At 42.9% G+C, this 20,858-nt stretch overlaps 1 protein-coding gene across 2 annotated transcripts in view; it reads right to left on the reverse strand.

Moving 5' to 3' along the window:
- Positions 1-7,061: 7,061 nt before the first annotated feature.
- The window catches only part of LOC129825368 (transmembrane protein 104-like), a 78,900-nt gene continuing 65,103 nt past the window's right edge, over positions 7,062-20,858 (reverse strand). The window contains exons 10-11 of one of the 2 annotated variants that reach the window (XM_055885428.1): positions 13,238-13,279; positions 7,062-11,070 (exon numbers count right to left, since the gene is read on the reverse strand). In XM_055885428.1, the coding sequence (XP_055741403.1) occupies positions 10,307-11,070; positions 13,238-13,279 (806 nt within the window). In that variant the 3' untranslated portion in view covers positions 7,062-10,306. The remainder of the gene's footprint in view (positions 11,071-13,237; positions 13,280-20,858) is intronic. The other variant, XM_055885436.1, reaches the window with a different exon arrangement.

Consider the following 20,858-nt stretch of genomic DNA (forward strand, 5'->3'; position numbering starts at 1 on the left):
CAGTGACTCAGCCCTCGTAATAGGGTTAGAGGCAGAGAATCTCGGTGGAGAGAGGGGAACCGGCCAGGCAGAGACAGCAAGGGTGGTTCGTTGCGCCAGTGCCTTTACATTCACCATCAATACCTTCAGCACCCTCTTGTTAGAATAAGGGGATCTTCTAGCCTCCAGCAGCCTCTTGTTAGAATAAGGGGATCTTCTAGCCTCCAGCACCCTCTTGTTAGAATAAGGGGATCTTCTAGCCTCCAGCACCCTCTTGTTAGAATAAGGGGATCTTCTAGCCTCCAGCACCCTCTTGTTAGAATAAGGGGATCTTCAAGCCTCCAGCACCCTCTTGTTACAATAAGGGGATCTTCTAGCCTCCAGCACCCTCTTGTTAGAATAAGGGGATCTTCAAGCCTCCAGCAGCCTCTTGTTAGAATAAGGGGATCTTCTATCCAACTGCTACTACTGCTTTCTCTTTAATGACTTCCTCTGCTATGTTGGTTTGGGCACCTCTCCTAATACAACACCTAGAATAATCCTCTTTAGCCTGGCATTGCCATCACATCCTCTCTTCCCCCAGGGTGTGGAGGAGAGAGAATTAAGGAGAGTCGAGGGAGGACAGAAGGTGACCACTGATAAGGAGCAGGTGGTACCCTCCTCTGTGACTCAGGGCTGCAGCAGTTCCAGTAGCAGAGAGCCATGCCTCATGCTTCCCTGTGCTACCTACCTGGCACCCAGAATCATGCACCTGCCTGCTGCTCTCTATCAACGCTGGTTAAGACAGCAGATACATGATCAATAGGCTCCTCTCCCACATCAATAACATCATGATCAAAGACGACAGCACAAAATTAAGTTCAGTGATGAAGATTGTGTTGTGGGTGAAAACACAGTGGAATCAGTGCACAGCAACGGGTACTGTATGGTCAGCACAGCGGAATAGACATGGTCAATCAGCATGGATCAGGGGATCAGTTTGAGCCAGCCAGTTGAACAATCATTAATGCAGATCACATAATGAGTAGTGGCAAATACAGACAACTCTTCTGTTGGCCTATTGCATGTGTCTGAGGATGAGTCATTATATTGTTAACTGAGCCAGCCAAGGTATTGGGAATGGCCTACTTTCTAACTAACCACGTGTCTCTGGCCCTGTGCTGGGGGAGTACTGATGAGGCCAACCAGGTCAGAGAAAAATCCTAATTTGATCCAATTAAAGCAGTGCAGTCAATTTCAGTAACACCCCATACCCTCTTCCTTCCCCTCTTCCCCTCTCCATCCAAACATGGTATAAATCATGAAGACATGAAATAAGATGTGAATAAATTAAGCCAAGCAAAGTTTTAATTTCCAATTACAGCAAACACACACCCACATACAGTGCCTTCAGAAAGTATTCACACCCCTTGACTTTTTCCACATTTTGTTGTGTTACAAAGTGGGATTAAAATGGATTTAATTGTATTTTTTTTCAACGATCTACACAAAATACTCTGTCATGTCAAAGTGGAAGATTCTTACATTTGTAAAAAATAAAATATATATGAAAAATAAAAGGCAAATATATCTTCATTAGATAAGAATTCAACCCCCTGAGTCAATACATGCTACAATCACCTTTGGCAGCGATTACAGCGTTGAGTCTTTCTGGGTAAGTCTTTAAGAGCTTTCCACACCTGGATTGTGTTCTTTTCAAAATGGCAAATTGGTTGTTGATCATTGCTAGACAACCATTCACTGTCTTCTTGGTAAGCAACTCCAGTGTAGATTTGGCCTTGTGTTTTAGGTTTTTCTCCTGCTGAAAGGTGAATTCATCTCCCAGTGTCTGGTGGAAAGCAGACTGAACCAGGTTTTCCCTCTAGGATTTTACAAGCATACCCACATTATGCAGCCACCACTATGCTTGAAAATATGGAGAGTGGTACTCAGTAACCTGTTGTATTGGATTTACCGCAAACATAAAGCTTTGCTTTGCCACATTTTTTGCAGTATTACTTTAGTGCCTTGTTTTGGAATATTTGTATTTGGTACAGGCTTCCTTCTTTTCACTCTGTCAATTAGGTTAGTATTGCAGTGTAACTACAATGTTGTTGATCCATCCTCAGTTTTCTCCTATCACAGCCATTAAACTGTTTTAAAGTCACCATTGGCCTTATGGTGAAATCTCTGAGCATTTTCTTGAGTTAAGAAGGACATCTGTATCTTTGTAGTGACTGGGTGTATTGAGACACCATCCAAAGTGTAATTAATAACTTCACTACGCTCAAAGGTATAATTAATGTCTGCTGTTTTAATGTGAGGCATTGGAAAAGCTCCACGGTCTTTGTGGTTGAATCCGTGTTTGAAATTCACCGCTCGACTGAGGGACCTTACAGACAATTGCGCGTGGGGTACAGAGATGAGGTAGTCATTCAAAAATCATATTAAACACTACTAAACACAATTTTTGCAACTAATGTGACTTGTTAAGCAATTTTTACTCCTGAACTTATTTAGGCTTGCCATAACAAAAGGGTTGAATACTGACTCAAGACATTTGAGCTTTCATTTATAAAAATTAACATAATACAATTTTTACATTATGTGGTATTGTATGTAGACCAGAGACAAAACATCTAAATGTAATCCATTTTAAATTCAGGTTGTAACACAACAAAATGTGGAAGAAGTCAAGGGGTGTGAATACTTTCTGAAGGTATTGTACATAGAAGGCCAGAGGGTGAATTAAATGACTGTGTCGCAGCCCTGTCAAGATTGAAATTCAGCAGTAAGGTTTATTATGACCATAAAAAGAGGGATCTGTTGTCACTGACAAAAGACTATGGAGGATCTTCACGCAAGACAGGGAGTGGAAAACATGAAGTGATGCCAGGAGACCACACACACCCTTCAATGACACTTTTTCCCCAAACTCTGCCACATGATGACAGGAGACCACACACACCCTCCAATGACACTTTCTTCCCAAACTCCGCCACATGATGCCAGTAGACCACACACACCCTCCAATGACACTTTCTTCCCAAACTCCGCCACATGATGCCAGGAGACCACACACACCCTCCAATGACACTTTCTTCCCAAACTCCACCACATGATGCCGGGAGACCACACACACCCTCCAATGACACTTTCTTCCCAAACTCCGCCACATGATGCCAGGAGACCACACACACCCTCCAATGACACTTTCTTCCCAAACTCCGCCACATGATGCCAGGAGACCACACACACCCTCCAATGACACTTTCTTCCCAAACTCCGCCACATGATGCCAGGAGACCACACACACCCTCCAATGACACTTTCTTCCCAAACTCCGCCACATGATGACAGGAGATAGATAACAGCGATAAAAATGACACAAGTTACAGCAAATTAACATTTAACTAGTGATTCATGCTTAAACAGTCATCTGAATATGAAAAAGTAAACGGATAAAGTGCTCAATAGCATTCTGAGGGATAGTTTGACAGTTGTATTTTGTCCAAACCAGGCAGTTCAAATTGGAAATGTTTCAAACCCTCATCATCAAAGGGTTTCTAACGGAACATTATTGGTCTTTTGAAACAGGAAGTGAAATGTAAGTACAAGTGAATGTTAAATGAGAACAGAACTTCACCAAAGAGTTAATTTCAAACATCTGTTCTTTAATTAAGGTTCAAAAGGTCCAGACAAACAAAATGCTTTAATTTCCTTTTCCAAACAGAAACATAGGAATCATACAATTGAAAACATTTAGACTGAATTGATTGAATTCACATACAGGCAAAATCATTGAAAACCATTATGAAAACCATTGTAAAAAGAACAACGGTTGAACTTATGCAACACAGTGAATTAAAGCTACTACGTGTAACAACTCAACAACAAACCGTCTCTTATCAAATTCAAATTCAAAATTCTTATCAAATTGACTGGGGCCAGCAAATGTCGTTGTCAAATTGACTGGGGCCAGCAAATGTCGTTGTCAAATTGACTGGGGCCAGCAAATGTCGTTGTCAAATTGACTGGGGCCAGCAAATGTCGTTGTCAAATTGACTGGGGCCAGCAAATGTCGTTGTCAAATTGACTGGGGCCAGCAAATGTCGTTGTCAAATTGACTGGGGCCAGCAAATGTCGTTGTCAAATTGACTGGGGCCAGCAAATCTCGTTGTCAAATTGACTGGGGCCAGCAAATGTCGTTGTCAAATTGACTGGAGCCAGCAAATCTCTTGTCAAATTGACTGGGGCCAGCAAATCTCTTGTCAAATTGACTTAGTTTTAAAAAAACTTATTGGCCGACCTTGGTTCAATTATTTGAATTCCATTTAGTTTTTTCTGTGAGCTCAATGGGCATTTTCTTACAGCAATTTCTCTAGAGATAAATCAGATCAAGCTCGAACTGTGCAATGTAGTAGGGAGTTGTAGTTTCCAACAGGCCAATATTCTACATCATTTAGTGCAGAAAACGTGGTAATTAACTACAATGACCATAATCCATTGCATGCCTACGTGTCCGGTCTGTGTGGGGCATACACAGAGAGGGAGAGAAGAGACAGAAAAACGCGTGATAGAGAGCAGTTGCGTGAGGTATCACTACCTGAAAATACATGATCTAAGTGAAGCTGCTACTCTATGTTATTATGCATGTCACTTTAATAACTCTACCCACATGAATATATTACCTCAATTACCTCGACTAAATGGTACCCCCTGTATATAGCCTCGCTATTGTTGTTTTGCTGCTGCTCTTTAATTATTTGTTACTTTTATTTCTTATTTTTGTAGGTATTTTTCTTAAAACTGCATTGTTGGTTAAGGGCTTGTAAGTAAGTATTTAACTGTAAGGTCTACACCGGTTGTATTCGGCACAGCATTCATAAAATGTATTTAACTAGGCAAGTCAGTTAAGAACAAATTCTTATTTACAATGACAGCCTACCCCGGCCAAACCCTAACAACGCTGTGCCAATTGTGCGCCGCCCTATGGGACTCCCAATCACGGCCGATTGTGATACAGCCTGAAATCGAACCAGGGTCTGTAATGACGCCTCTAGCACTGAGATGCAGTGCCTTAGATCGCTGCGCCACTCGGGAGCCCTAAAAGTGCCTTATTTGCTTTGAAGAATCACAAAAAAATTGTGATTTTGTCAGACAGCAGCTCTATATAGACGAGATGACTTGGAATCAAATGAAGTCATCAAATAGAGCTAATGTATTATACACGACTTAAATATTTTATTGAAGTAATGTGAATAAATGATGGTTAAAACCTGTTGAGGATAGAGGGCGCTATTTTCACCTTGGGAAAAAATCGTGCCCAATTTAAACGGCCTCGTACTCTATTCTTGCTCGTACAATATGCATATTATTATTACTATTGGATAGAAAACACTCTCAAGTTTCTAAAACCGTTTGAATTATATCTGAGAGTAAAACAGAACTCATTTTGCAGCAAACTTCCTGTCAGAAAGTGAAAAATCTGAAATCGAGGCTCTGTTCCAGGGCCTCCCTATCAATTTGCTTGAAATTTATGACTATACATGCACTTCATACGCCTTCCACTAGATGTCAATAGGCAGTGAGAGGTGAAATGGGGTTTCTAGGTATATCTATGGTCAAAAGAGAGAGCTTGGAATGACATGACCCCAAATTCCTTTGTTCAGGAAGGCGCAGAAAGGTCATCAGTATTGGCTTCTGAAAAGCATTCGTTATAGACGTCTAATATTTCCGGCTTTGATTTTGTTTGATAAATGTGATAATATCATCGTAAAGTAGGTTTTTTCAATATAGTTTTATCAGAGTATTGACATTTTTTCGGGAGTTTTGGCGTGTTCCGTTCTCTGCGTTTGTTCACGATGGACAGCTTCGCGCCACTTGGCTAGTTTTGCTTGCTAATTCGAGAGGGAAAAAGGACATTCTAAAACCAAACAACGATTGTTCTGGACAAAGGACCCCTTGTGCAAGATTCTGATGGAAGCTCAACAAAAGTAGGACCCATTTATGATGTTATTTCCTATTTCTGTCGAAAATGTGTTGTGTTTTCCGCCTTGATTTTGGTCGCTCTCTCGCTATAACGTAAGCTGCATATCGTACTGAAGTTATTTTTAGAATTCTAACACGGCGATTGCATTAAGAACTAGTGTATCTATCATTTCCTATTCATGTATTTTTTAGTAAAGTTTATGAATAGTTATTTGGTCAGAATAGGTGAGTGTCAGAAATATATCCGGAGATTCTGGAAAATAGTTGCTACATTTTCACAATGTATAACCACGGATTTCAGCTCTAAATATGCACATTTTCGAACAAACCATATGTATTGTGTAATATGTTATAGGACTGTCATCTGATGAAGTTTATGAAGGTTAGTGAAATAATTAATTATCTTTTGCTGGTTTTGTCGCTATCAATACTGTTGCCTTGAATCAATGCTGTTGTGTGGTAGGCTATTGTAGTAAGCTAATATAATGCTATATTGTGTTTTTGCTGTAAAACACTTAAAAAAATCGGAAATATTGGCTGGATTCACAAGATGTTTGTCTTTCATTTGCTGTACACCATGTATTTTTCAGAAATGTTTTATGATGAGTATTTAGGTATTTCACGTTGGTCTCTATAATTACTCTGGCTGCTTCGATCCTATTTGTGATGGTAGCTGTGATGGTAGCTGCAATGTAAAACTGATTTTTACCTCAAATATGCACATTTTTCTAACAAAACATAGATTTATTGTATAACATGTTATAAGACTGTCATCTGATGAAGTTGTTTCTTGGTTAGTTCTTGGTTAGTTTGGTTGGTTTTGTGCAAGCTACCTGTGCTGTGAAAGAAATGTCTGTGCTTTTTTTATATTTGGTGGTGAGCTAACATAAATATACGTGGTGTTTTCGCTGTAAAACATTTTAAAAATCGGACATGTTGACTGGATTCACAAGATGTGTATCTTTCCTTTGCTGTATTGGGCTTGTTAATGTGTGAAATTAAATATTTCTCAAAAATATTTTCAGTGGAATGTGGGAGGAGTTCCGCTAGCGGAACCCCAGGGCTAGACAGGTTAAAAGATTATATGTAGTAAGGGGCAGTCTACCATCATGGGACTTTAATTCATTGTTTTATTCTGTGTTACAGCATTCAACCCACATAATACATAGTGCATTTGTTTTAAACATTTGCAAAACCTAACCAACCTCAAAAAGCCCAAAAAAAACAATAATTTGACAAGAGCCAGTCCATCTTTTGTTGGTCAATAAGACGGTTGCACCATCAGAATGTAAATTTTGTGTGGGCCCAATAAAAACATTTTGGAAAAAATATTGTGAAAAACTATCATTCCACTATTAAATGTTGATATATTAAAGGAAATGTTCTGAAATTACAATGTTAATGACATATCTCTTTAATAATCACAAAACTGTCTCAAAGTCACAAAGATGAGGCGAACCCACACTTTAGAAGACAAGGATATCCCAGTTTATTTTAAGGAGACATTGGTTGTCAGTTAAGATCTGCATGTAAGCCAGTTAAATTATCTGACAGGCTGCTTAAAACAAAGACGTGCCAGGAAAAACAACAGTCAACAAATTACTGGAAACAATAACCCCAGGAAAAAGGCACATTTCACAACTCCAAATAAGAGTCAGACGCACGCATTTCAAATATTTTCAAAGTGACACATACACTAACACACACACAAGTATACACACACAGACAAACACTCTCAGAAACAGTTCAAATTCACTTGAAATCTCACTTCCCCAACCCAGTTCAAAACATATTGCACATTTGTATTGAAAAGAAAATGAGGAAAAATATGAAGAGGAGTAACTATCCATCACAATCTGGAGGCTTAAAGGAACAACTGACTACTGGCTACAGAATTTTGGAAAGAGCTGCATGCAGAAATGTAATGTTTACAATAATTACCAGAAGGAACCCAAGATTGAAGAGAAGCAGTGTTACAGAAATAGTCAGCCCTCTTTTTCTGTCCTAACACACACAATACCAACAACATGCAGAGGTCTCTCATTCAATAGTCCTCAACAATACTGTACTGCCATCAATATGCTACAATGCATGCCTATTAGTCTAATGCATTTTAAATAGTGTTAAGCTGTATATATCGATGGGTTAAGAATACCATTGAAGACTGTTAGATAAATACCATAGTCATCAACACTTACAAACATCTTCATGATAAACTATTTGCAAAAGTCTACGTAAAACACACAAAAGGTAAAATCTAAGGCAATTATGTGCAAACTTGTGCAATGTTGCAGGTGCAAACCATGAATGGTAATAAGTATTTCCCTTTTTGACGAAGAGTGTGCTCATGACAGGCAGCTAACGATACACTTTAGCTATTACTTTAGCACTTACATACTAAAAGAAAACCACTATTCTAAATGTGACCACAAAACATGATTTACATTCCCCAACAACAATACCGTTTCACAAAGGTATGACTCCTGTAGTTGGGCTCCAAACTTGATGACTATAATGGGACATAATATATATATTCTATAGAGCAGAGCTATATAGATATATAGAACCAGAGGACATGACAATGAGACAGAAGCGTATAATGTGGATATCAGCATAAGCAGAGCTCGGGGCGAAGAGGCTGTTCCCACATGTCTGGAAGTAACATCTAATTAGTCGATCAAACTGAGCTACCAGGAAACTGTAATAAAACCTCAAGTAAAGAGCTGACAACAAATCCGCCAGCTGAGAAATTCTCGTTACGAGCGAGCACGAGACAGATGGTTTAAATCAAATCAAACTTTATTTGCCATATGCGCAGAATACAACAAGTGTAGACTTTACCGTGAAATGCTTCCTTACAAGACCTTAACCAACAGTGCAGTTCATGGTATGAGCAAACCAGTGATTGCAAAAAGAGATATACTGGAACTACTGTAGAGGAGTCTTTGTGGGCACAGTAGGCACCGTACCAGTTGGCTCCTGGTGATGTAGCCAACATAAACCTTCCTGTGTCCATTGATAACTTTCTGGGGTCAAAGTTCAACAGAGAGCAGGTGGGTGCTGACATGGAGCTGATGAAGGGCTGATGATTTGGTGGTGAACAGTAAAACATGAGGGTGGTATGTGTACAGAGTTTGAACTCAAGATCGGTCTCCTGATGACCAGAGACGGAGCTCTTCCATCAGGCCCATCAGTCAGGGATCTGTCATGGACAAAAGTTCATTGTTCACAGGGAAGACAAGGAGAACTGAGGCAGAGCCACCTGTGAGGAATGTAAAAATGCCAGCCATAATAAACTGATTATCGCAGATTAATTTAGCTTGCTTTTTTCACCATCCCAAGTTAATTTTAAAGCCGCATTAAAGTCTCTCTGCATTGCCATTAGCAACAGGAGCGTTGAGTTAGTTGTCAGGTTCTATTTTTCCTCCACTGAGCTCTCTCCATAGTTTCAGCATATTCTGTCTTTAGCCACAACATTTACATTTAAGTCATTTAGCAGACGCTCTTATCCAGAGCGACTTACAAATTGGTGCATTCACAACACTGTTTCTGAAGGTCCAGAGGAACACTGACACCTCCCTGCTCTATCCTTCCTTCAGTTATTTTGGATTTAAAATGAGGCATTTGGAAACAAGTTGACCAGCTCTTTGTATATGCTTAAAAGCAGTGCTGTTGTGTAGTGCAACGCCTTGCTAATACAGTCTTTGATTGTTCAGCTTGTATCTTTCTACAGAGGGACACTGGAACAGAGTGAACAAGGTCCTCTTCCTTGTGTTCCTACATACGGTAGCAGCTTTCATACAATCACTAGATATTTGGTCCCTTTCCACAAATGGTATAGATTACTCTTAAAAGGGGTGATCTGCAGTTGATATAATTAATAAATGTATGTGCCCATTGATTCTTGAAGAATATAACTTAGAAATGCCTCATCCGCTTAGTTCAACTCTCACAACTGATCAGTACCTATAATATAATCTTGCTGTACTCCAATGTTGTAAACAAAGTAAATGTAAATAAACACTCTATAGCCTCAAAACATGGTTAAAATTCTAATTGTGATATCATGGAAGGCTAGTCCTTGTATGCATAGCTCGGTCTATGAATTTGATAATGGTTACATTTCTCCAGTCCCATCCTCAAGCTTTTTACTGAAACAGGGGTAGGGAGGACACTTTATAATTGTTTCAACTGCTGATTACCACTGTAATTAAAAGGGTTCCCCATGCTACAAGAGCAGCATAAAAAGGCACACCGTCCGACCTGTACCAAGTTCTGGAAGGCCTCAGGTAGAGAGAATGTAGAAATACAAGACACCCACACAGAGAAACCGGTCTTTCACAGTCAGTCAGTGTTCTCATTTCTTGGTGTCCTCCAGGATGATGTTGGCTGTGACAAACATGAGGCAGAAGGTAGCCCACACCACTACGAACCACACCCAGAAGGTGTGGCGGAACGGGGACTGGTGCTTGTTGACCTCGTCCGTGCCCAGCATAGGCACCAGGTGGCGCCGGCCGTAGTACACCAGCAGGGCGGGGATGACGTACTGGATGCCCGTGCCAGCGTAGGCGCCCGTGATGCCCACCAGGGACTCCAGGTTGTGGGTGCAGAAGGCCACGATGATGGGCGGCACCAGGGTGATGAGGGGGAAGACGATGCGGTCAACCACCCAGGGGTAGGTGCCCCCGTCGCGGTGGAAAAGGGTCTTCCAGTTGTTGCGCAGCGTGACTGCGATGATGGGGAAGTTGGTGCTGATGGTGAAGACGGGGAAGAGGCCCAGGAAGTAGCGCAAAGCGGGGATGTCCAGCACGTCACAGTTGTCAGTGAAGTTGAGGGTGTACATGTCGTGCAGCAGGGAGCTGTCGAAGCAGAAGATGGCTGTGAAGGAGAGCAGGCCGTAGAAGCCAAGGATGAGGACATAGTCACACACCACCAGGGTACCCACACGCCTCTTATCAGAGATGGGCGTCACCAGGGAGGGCAGGGAGTGCTGGCACATGAAGGAGTAGACACACACTCCAAACAGGTTTGGCACCCCAGAGATCTGGGCCATACGGGGGTGGCCTTCGCCCCGGCCTTTACCAATACGGATCAGAGCCAGGATAATCATCATGGTGAACGCTGAAAGACACACAGAAAAACAGCGGGTACTGGAGTTAAGTTATGTGACAACACCAAAACAAACAAGTAGTGTGTGTGTGTACGACATTTCAAAAGGTAACAACAACTCCCACAGAGGGACTGTTATAGCCTCATGCAGTTTAAATCAAGGCTCCCTTGAGGCTATCTACTAGGAGAGTTGAAAGGGAAGCTTTTACGGTAAAATAAAGCTCAAATTTCCTTTCATTTGACAATTTAGACCAAATCAAACCCATATTTTACTTGGTTGCATGCAAACTAAAACACAAAAATCCTCAGAGTAAAGTATAATATTTACTGTAAAAAGTGAATTAAATTATAAGCTAAATATTGGCCAAATCTATGATACACCTACATCATCTCATGACAACAGTAATAGGATTGACTGAGTAAAGAAATGACATGACGAGGCATTTAAGGAGACAGATAATAAATATACATTCGACTTCGGGTCACCGGGTTCACATTATTGCATATTTCTGATGCCAAATTATGATCCAGTGCATGCCAACTAGGCAAAGCTACACACTGCTTAATCCCTGAATGCTTTTGATGGGTCCAGATATTGCAACATCCCAGAGGTCAGATGAGGGCCAATCCTCTGGAATGATCCCTTTATGTAGCCCTCTCCTAATCCACCCCTACCTTTCATTATAGCACCACTGTTTTTAAAAATACCTTTTAAAGGGCAAGCCTTCTACCATTGCTAATCTGAAAGCGATTAATGTTGACAAGGCAAGATTGTTTAGGCCCTAATGGGCTGTGGGAAGAGTGCTGAGCTGGCCAGGACGGACATATAAGTCAGCTTGCTCCTCTGTCCTCCATGCTGCTAATGCCCGAGCATGGCCATCCAGGTAGAAACACAAGCCAGCATCAATCAGCTGACTGCAGAAACAATATGCAGTCCATCTAGTTATGAACTAAACCCTCCCCATCAAAGGGCAGGAGGCTTTATGCCTCATGAGGATAATACTGAAACCACTTAGTAAGATATTGCCTTCCAGCTGCTTGATCCAGAAACTGTCCCCCAGGCAAAGACTACAGCCTATAGGAATGCTATGCTATGGATTATATAGAGTATGTGAAGGCTCTCTGACTCTCAGTTCATCCAACCCAAAGTCAGCAGAGGTTGGAGGCTGGGTGGTACAAAAAGGCATCAGCGTCTCCACCTCATACTGTTTGCGCAAAGGCCATCCCCAAATCGATTGGTGCGACTGCCTCTCTGGCTGTTGGGCTGGGCGTTACTAAATAAGAGCTTTAAGCATGGATGCCAGTCTTGTTAAAGGCTCAGAGTCCTGCCTCCCCCATATCCTCACCTTCCCAAACCCAATCAGGCCATTAAACTGGGAATCAGTCACAGACGCACTCCACGGTCCACTCCTCAGCTTTCATCAAACTCACACGGGGTGACGTTCAGAACGCACATTGCTTCACTACTGACCCCACTACACCATACCACTAGTATGCCACTTCAAAACACACCCACACAGCCCTGTGTAGCTATGCAGGTTAGAGTAGAGCCAAAGCTCTCTTGTACTTGCCGGAAATATCTCAGCATCCATCTGGGCCCAATTGCTAGGAGAGGCAACCCATCAGTGTCAGGGGGGGAGGATGGATTGGCTCTTTAGATAGGGCCTGAGTGAGGGGCCAGCGGATTACCAATTCATCTGCAGCTACTGGGGCGGTGGGAGGGGGTATAGGGAGGAGACGGGGGAGAGGGGTGCCACCGGCAGCCTCATCCTCCTCCAAGGTCTCTCACTAGCATCAGGTGAGGTCGGGACATGAGTGTAGTCCTCTGCTCCAATCCTCCACTGTTTTAGTTATTTCTTTACACTCTTCAGGGCACAGGTGAAATATTCCAGAGCTAGCAAGGGGGGAAAGGGGCTGGGAACATGGAGTTTTAATCTGCCCCTGTGTGCTTCTGCCGTGGCACTTTACCGTATGACAGGGGGATGAAATGATTCACTCCAATTACAAGGACAAAATGTTTCGAGGAGGGGATGAGGGAAAAATGACCAATGACAGAGGTAGTAGGATAGCTAACAAGTAGTGGGATTATGCCTTTGGAGAGAACAAGCAGAAATAAGAGTTGTTAATTAACTAACAGGCTAAATGCAAACATCTTAATTTGACTAATGTGATTACTTACTCACTGAGATAAAGATGCCCAGCAGTGGCCAAAGCCCCAGACCTGTTGAGGATTAAAACTCAGATAGTCACGATTTAATGGATACCTGGCCTACATCAGGTGTCAACATTGGCTCAAGACAGGAGAAGCAGCCAGAGCAGAATCCTGTTTTAACACAGTCTATGTAGAGAATGGGACAGTGGGCAGTGGACCAGCACTCAAGGACATTGGTAAATAAGAGCAAATAACACCTTCACAACAAGTATAATCCCCAAAGACATCACGTCAAAGCATATGGAAGAACTATGCAGATGAGGTCAACACTCAATGCGCTAACATGGGCCACATTGGGACTCAGCTCTGAGAATACAGTATGTATTGTAGTGACGTGGTCTTTGTATCTTCATCTGAATAGACATGAGAGACTGTCAGTGGGGATAGTTAATCAGCTGTCCCTCTCACTTCAGGCATCGAACACAATGTGCTGTATGACAGTCTGCCTGCTGTACTCTCCCTCTCTCTCCCTGAGAAATAATGGACATCCGCTGTGTGTGAAACAGCCATCAAAAAGAGCCGTCCCGCTGGTCATGACAGAGGACGGACAGCGGGAGACGCTTCTCCTCTATTCCCTGACATTAACGGTCATAGGCTATACAGGAAGGAACATGGGTGGAGGGCGTTTAATTAAGAGTCTTATAGGATGGGACGCCACGCACACCTAGTGTACAGATGCTTAACCTTCACCAGAGCAACACGTCTTTTCTCTGCCAGCAAGGCTGAAATGTGAGTTTGTTGAGGTGCAACAAGCACAGTGATTCATCACACTCCCCTCCTATCCCCTCGTTGAGGCCAAGGAAAGCCTGGAGGAAAATGGCACTGGTATTTATGTTACAGTCTTCTTCATCTTGATATACCTGCCTCTGATGCCGCAGCCCAGTGCACTCCTCTCGGCAGGGTTTGAACTGTAAAACCCCTGGTGACACGGTCAGTGACTGGCTCCTTTATGAGGGAAGGGCCACGTTTTAAAAAGCTGATAGAGATCTTTGCTCTTTTCCCACCGTACGGCGGCACAGGCTAAGGTTGGGACAAGGAGGCTCGACATCGTGCCTCAAATTGATAGTGAATGGCAAAAAGGCATAACGGCTCCACGGGTATCAACACAGGCTGATCAGACAGTGTGAAGGGCAGGGAGAGTTTGGGGGAAAGATCTTTTTTTAACCATGACTTTCAGGTCAGGATGCATCACATGGTATTAGAGTGGAATGACATTGGCAGCAATCTTTGACACGGCTCCATTTTGAGCAGGTATACTGGAGCGGCTGGATGGAACCCACCCAAATAACTGGTGCTACCTTCTGGGTTATAGGTCGGGAAGCCATAGCCAGGTCACAACTTAAATAATGACTTTGGCAGCTGCTTGACAAACACACGTCTGTGATAGAGAACAAGTGAGGTTCAAAGGTAAGCAACGATCTGTAAAAAAGCAGTCGACCCTTCTACTGTAGTTCTGTCCCCTAAAGTTGGAGTGACAGAATTTTTCTCCTATGGCAGAGAAGTTGGAGGGACAGAGAATTTCTCTATGGCTCTGATCCCAACTATCATGCTTTAGTGCTCATTAAAGACAAGGCCTCATTTGTCTTACTTAAGGCACTGAACTAACCTCTTATCTTTGAAAGAGATTGAAAGTTGATCAGATGAAAGAACTGGACACTAAGTAGAACAAAGTACATTTTGATAATGTACTCATTCATCATTCCTTTGCAACTGGATCATGCTACACGAGATAGGGAAACCATGTGTGGGTTTTATAGTACTTGGTGCAGCCTTAGCTATGAATCTCACTGTTTTATCTGTCTAACGGCGAAGAATAAGAGGAAATCTTTGATCACTAGGAGGGCTTTAGAGGCACAGGGACAGTGTGTCTGGAGAGAAAATCCAACGCAGTTAGCCAGATTACAAGATTACCAGCCATTGGTAATAGCATAGAGCCAGCATTAAATAAGTCATTGCATCAAAAAAAAAAAAAAATGTACATTTTATATTCCTTATTGCGGCCATATTGCTCTCCACTCTCTAAAGGGCAGTGTCATTGACTTCCTGATGGAGTCTACTCTGAAGCACTCGTTTCATCCTCCTGGTAATCCTCAATCAACAATGGACACTCCTTCTTGCCTCTCCATCGATGAACACTCAGGTGAAAAACAAATTAATTCAGATGGGATGAGCCATTTTCTTTGCAGAGATATCTCTGATGATATGGTGATTACCTGGACTTTTACATTAACACTCTGCTCTACACGCCTGTCTGCGGGTTGCACTAGTCACACGGCATCGTGTAGGTGTCAAACAGTCACATATCACATTCACATAACTGCTACCGGTGATTTACAGCACTTCAAATGGGGATGGCAATGACCTTGTGGGGAATGCTTCAACTTAAACGCCCCCCAGAGGAGGCACTTACAGTTGTATCTCCAGTGGTAGCAAACAAAGCGTTTGAGGTTAAGCCAAGGTTGCCCAGCACTCTCAACCTCCCAAGGAGCTGTAGAATACAGTATCTGTGGAAGAGGGACTCCTCTTCAGCCGCTGCCCTGGGACGGGTTTCCTTGACTTCATTAAGGAGCACAAAATGACTTCAGGTGAGGAGCTTTGAAGCACACCACTGTTCTGATTGTGTGAGTAGTACACCCTCTGTACCAATGCTTTTGCACTTGATGTGGGAAGAAGAGTCTATAATAACAGTTGACAGGTCAAGGGCTTTTCATGTGCTTTCATCTTTCTGACATTAAAAGACATATGGGATATTATTCTAGCAAAGGCTTTGACAGTAGATAGGAACATTACTCTCTACTGGTATACAAACTGGCCTCTTGCTACTTCCATTCCCTAATAGATTAAAATCCAAGTCCAACTCCAGCAGCACTCCTTTGCAGCAATCATCCCATCATTAATTAAAGGGCAATTACACCACTTTCAACCTCACATTCATTACTTCCAGCACCAAACCAGTGTTTACATAATTTGTGAAAACAGTGTTTCTATGATCTGTGGTTAAAACAATAAGAAAGGACCTTCTCTCATCACAGGGTAGGATTAAAAGTAAACAAATAAATAATTAACTGACCTGTGTCTAGCCAGAGGGATGGTATTTTCTTGCTCCCCACGTCACCACGAATCTCATAGTGTTTAAAATTGTAACGTTCTTTATTTCTATAAAACATAGAAATGCGCAGTTTTCACATATGTAGACACTTGTATTGTGCTGGAGATAATGAAAATGATTTTGAAAAGTGGTGGAGTTGCCCTTTAAACGAGGTGCTCCATGATGAGACCACTTGGTTGAGTCTCAGTGGTAATGAGCAGCTCTGGCAGTTTGCCCGATTTCTAAGTTTGCAGAATCTTTTACTTCAGATGTTTTTTGTTGATATCCTATAATGTCATAGTCTTGGTTATCAGAAGCGAGTGGACAGGACAGCCACGGGGTGTGTGATAGCTGGTGATAATGGCCTGCTAGCCTGGCTACTTCGAGACAAGCCCCGCGATCAGGGTGTGCAGTACTGCAGCAGGGCTGCCATTTAGCACCCCATACAGCAGCTCCACAGGGCAGAGCAGAGTTCAACTCCATGACATTATCTACAGTGTTCAAGAAAACATCAATTAGTCCAATCACTCAGCCGTGCCGCTGCAAATTGCACATCAGGCCAAAGATAAGAAACAAAATGCACCTTCCTTCTTTACCATAAGGCTGAGCTAAGCCACGCTCCAAACGCTGGGATCTCGAAAACACATCGGCTTGAGGCTGCCTTGACGTCAGCCCCCCCCCCCCCCCCTTCAGCTTCTCTACCGCAAACATTCAAAACCAGCAACCTCTTCTGTGCTACTGCTGACATTTAAAAAAAAATTGTATAACAAACTAATAAAAGTCAAATGTTTATGTAAATTCAGTGGGAGGTTGCACCCGGTCAGCTAAAACACCCATCCAACAGTAATTAAACATTCAGTGAGTGCAGAATATAAATGTCTTTTTTCTTCTGACCATTTCAAATAATTTATTGAGCATAGAAAGCTTGGTTCATGATGCAATGGACGTACAAGGCAGATAAGATATGAATAAAGCAAATTCTCGTCTGCTTCTGTCTTCAATATCAAATCCTGTTCAGTTCTGACATTTTTGTTCAAATGAGACAAACGTAAAATGTTCAAAGCAAGTTGTGCATTTGACCTCTAGTATTCCTGCCGATCAATGACGAAACCCTGAGAAAGAGCGTAAACTACAACACCAGACTGCGGTTAAAACTACCTTCTAGAAGTACTGTGTCTTACATTCTCATTCCTCCCTCACCTCCCTCTCAGACAAGGAAATGGAGGCGACGACGACAACACGGTGAGGTGAGCGGGGGACGGAAGTCAACAGTCATGATTAAGGGCTTAGTTATCAGGGTATTGAGCTCCAACTGACCCCGGGCAACACCACTGCAGAAAACATCCTACAAGTTTTCCCTTATTCACCTCCTAGAAATTGTGTTCACTATCAAAACTAAGTTCTCATTACAAAATGAAACAAAACACCAATGCTAAACAGGATCAAGGAGAGGTGCCCAAAAACAAATGGGGAAAAAAGCTGCCCACATGTATTTCTCTATATATCAAAACTCAACAGAGATGTGAGTAAAGCGGACCTAGGATCTGAGCTCTGTTTATGTTTTGTTTCTTAAAGAGAAGTGTCAAACTAAGACTTCTACACCTGCATTGCTTGCTGTTTGGGGTTTTGGCTGGGTTTCTATACATCACTTTGTGACATTGGCTGATGTCAAAAGGGCTTTATAAATACATTTGATTGAAGACATATTTTCTATCTGAACAACTCCGTGGTCAGTGTTGACTAGAAGTAATGTCCGTTGTGACAAGAAGAGGAATGATGCATTCCAACCTGGAGTTTTCCTTTAATGCAATTTTCAGAACTGTGCTGATGTTGGAAAGTTCATGAATGCCCAGCCATATTTCAACATTCACCGTGAGATGCACTCTACATTAGCTTCTCTGGGCAAACTCTTAGGTTCCGCTCAATCAGCCACTAGTAGAGTTCCCTCCTTGACCTTCAAAAACAAATACTACCCTCTCGCTCTGCTTGAAATGGCAATAGGTAGCTGTAACGCTCCCTGGTTACTCCCTAAACCAAGACAGTGGGATGTACTGGATAGGGATCCACAGATCCCTGTGGGCTGGTTACTCCCTAAACCAAGACAGTGGGATGGACTGGATAGGGATCCACAGATCCCTGTGGGCTGGTTACTCCCTAAACCAAGACAGTGGGATGTACTAGATAGGGATCCACACAGATCCCTGTGGGCTGGTTACTCCCTAAACCAAGACAGTGGGATGTACTGGATAGGGATCCACAGATCCCTGTGGGCTGGTTACTCCCTAAACCAAGACAGTGGGATGTACTGGATAGGGATCCACAGATTCCTGTGGGCTGGTTACTCCCTAAACCAAGACAGTGGGATGTACTAGATAGGGATCCACAGATCCCTGTGGGCTGGTTACTCCCTAAACCAAGACAGTGGGATGTACTGGATAGGGATCCACAGATTCCTGTGGGCTGGTTACTCCCTAAACCAAGACAGTGGGATGTACTAGATAGGGATCCACAGATCCCTGTGGGCTGGTTACTCCCTAAACCAAGACAGTGGGATGTACTAGATAGGGATCCACAGATCCCTGTGGGCTGGTTACTCCCTAAACCAAGACAGTGGGATGGACTGGATAGGGATCCACAGATCCCTGTGGGCTGGTTACTCCCTAAACCAAGACAGTGGGATGAACTGGATAGGGATCCACAGATCCCTGTGGGCTGGTTACTCCCTAAACCAAGACAGTGGGATGGACTGGATAGGGATCCACAGATTCCTGTGGGCTGGTTACTCCCTAAACCAAGACAATGGGATGGACTAGATAGGGATCCACAGATCCCTGTGGGCTGGGGCCTGTGGTTTCAGCTATTCATTTCCCCAGAGAGAGTAACAGCCCTAGGTCATTTCACAGCCTCTTTTCCTAATGAGCTGGAGGTTACTCCACACAAAGCTGGCTGGGGTGGTGGTGTAGTTCACCATGTCTAGAAAAACAAATGTGATAGTGGGAGGACAGTGTTCTCAGAATGCATGATTTCTCCATTCCCAGCATACAGTAGGATCTATATGCCATGGCTGTAAGGGTAATTATTAGCGCCTCGGAGGCTCTTCACCTATCCATCCATCCCTGTGGAGACAGAAGTGGGGTGATTAATACTCGTTTACCGAGCTAGGTGCCTTTCCGTCCATTCCTCTCCACTCAATATCAATTAAAGTGCCGGCTCTTAACCCTTCTCCCGGTCTGCTGTTGAGTGGAGATAATGATCCCCCTCTTCCTCTACACAGTGTGCTGCTAGAGAGGATGGGGACAAGGTAACAAGGCAGCAAGCTTTATCTATTCACATAACTCACCCAATGGATATGGGTTTCAACAAACGAGCATGAGCACCTACGGGAGTTCATAGAGACTGGGTGCAGTATGTGAGCGATATAGTCATTCAACTAAGAGCCTATGAGGTCATCAGGCAACACAACTGTGACATTAAAATATGGGTCGTGAACCGAGTATAGAGTAGGTGGAATAATAAACAGGAACACAAATGGGAAATGCAAAATGGGTCTGGAAACAGGGGTACACAAATAGTTTCTAATGGCTCCAGCGAAGTGGGACCATGGACAGAACAGCTTCAAGCAGAGTGATGGGATCACTACCGGGACAGGAGATGGAGTTACAAGAGGGCATATGGACTACTATGTCCACTATGTAAGTCATGTCCTCAGTGGGGGAAGACAAAAAGTGTGTAGTGAGCTTGGTTGGACAGGGGGGCTCAGCTGAGTGACACTGACAAGGCCACAGGCAGTGAGCAGGGCACAGGGCCCCACACTGCTCTGCACCCCTCATCCACCACCATCATCACCCTGCACTCCCCCATAGGGCATCATGGGTGAGTGGAGAGGCAGGGGAGCCTGGCCACCTGGCCCCTTGTCTAGGGTGAGTAATGAGTATGAAAGAGAAGGGCCATGAGAAAAGAATGGAGATGGAAGTGGCTGAACGGGAGACATAACTACGCAGGTATCAATATCTGGTATCTTAGAAGACAAGAAAGGATCTGATAGTGGTGGTAAGTCATTAAATCCGGCAAATGCAGGCTAATGTAAAAGTGAAGAAAAAGGTGACTAACATGCACTGTCAGTTTTGTAAGACAGTTTGCTATAATGCAGTTTTATTTTAAGGATAATTGCATACTGGTTGGCACTAGAAAAAAAGGAAAAACTCAGTAGTACTAATTGCTTATTAAAATATATGAGTTGTCAATAGGTGAGAATCCTGTGAAAAATGTGAATAATGTGGTTGGATGTTGTGATATGGTTTCAGAGTGACAAGACCATGTCTAAAAACGTACCATACTGTACTACATCAGTGTCATTATCAAAATTATTTGACTGAGAACAAAAAACCCTGGAGGACTTGTTACGAGTTTCAAACATATCTTAAGACAATCTCAGTCTCCTCATAAGCTGTCTCATAAAAAAAAAAAATCTTACACTTGAGGGTTTTGTTTTGTTAGTGA

This window comes from Salvelinus fontinalis, chromosome 2 (genome assembly GCF_029448725.1).
Source record: "Salvelinus fontinalis isolate EN_2023a chromosome 2, ASM2944872v1, whole genome shotgun sequence".
In the NCBI taxonomy this organism is placed as follows: Eukaryota; Metazoa; Chordata; class Actinopteri; order Salmoniformes; family Salmonidae; genus Salvelinus; species Salvelinus fontinalis.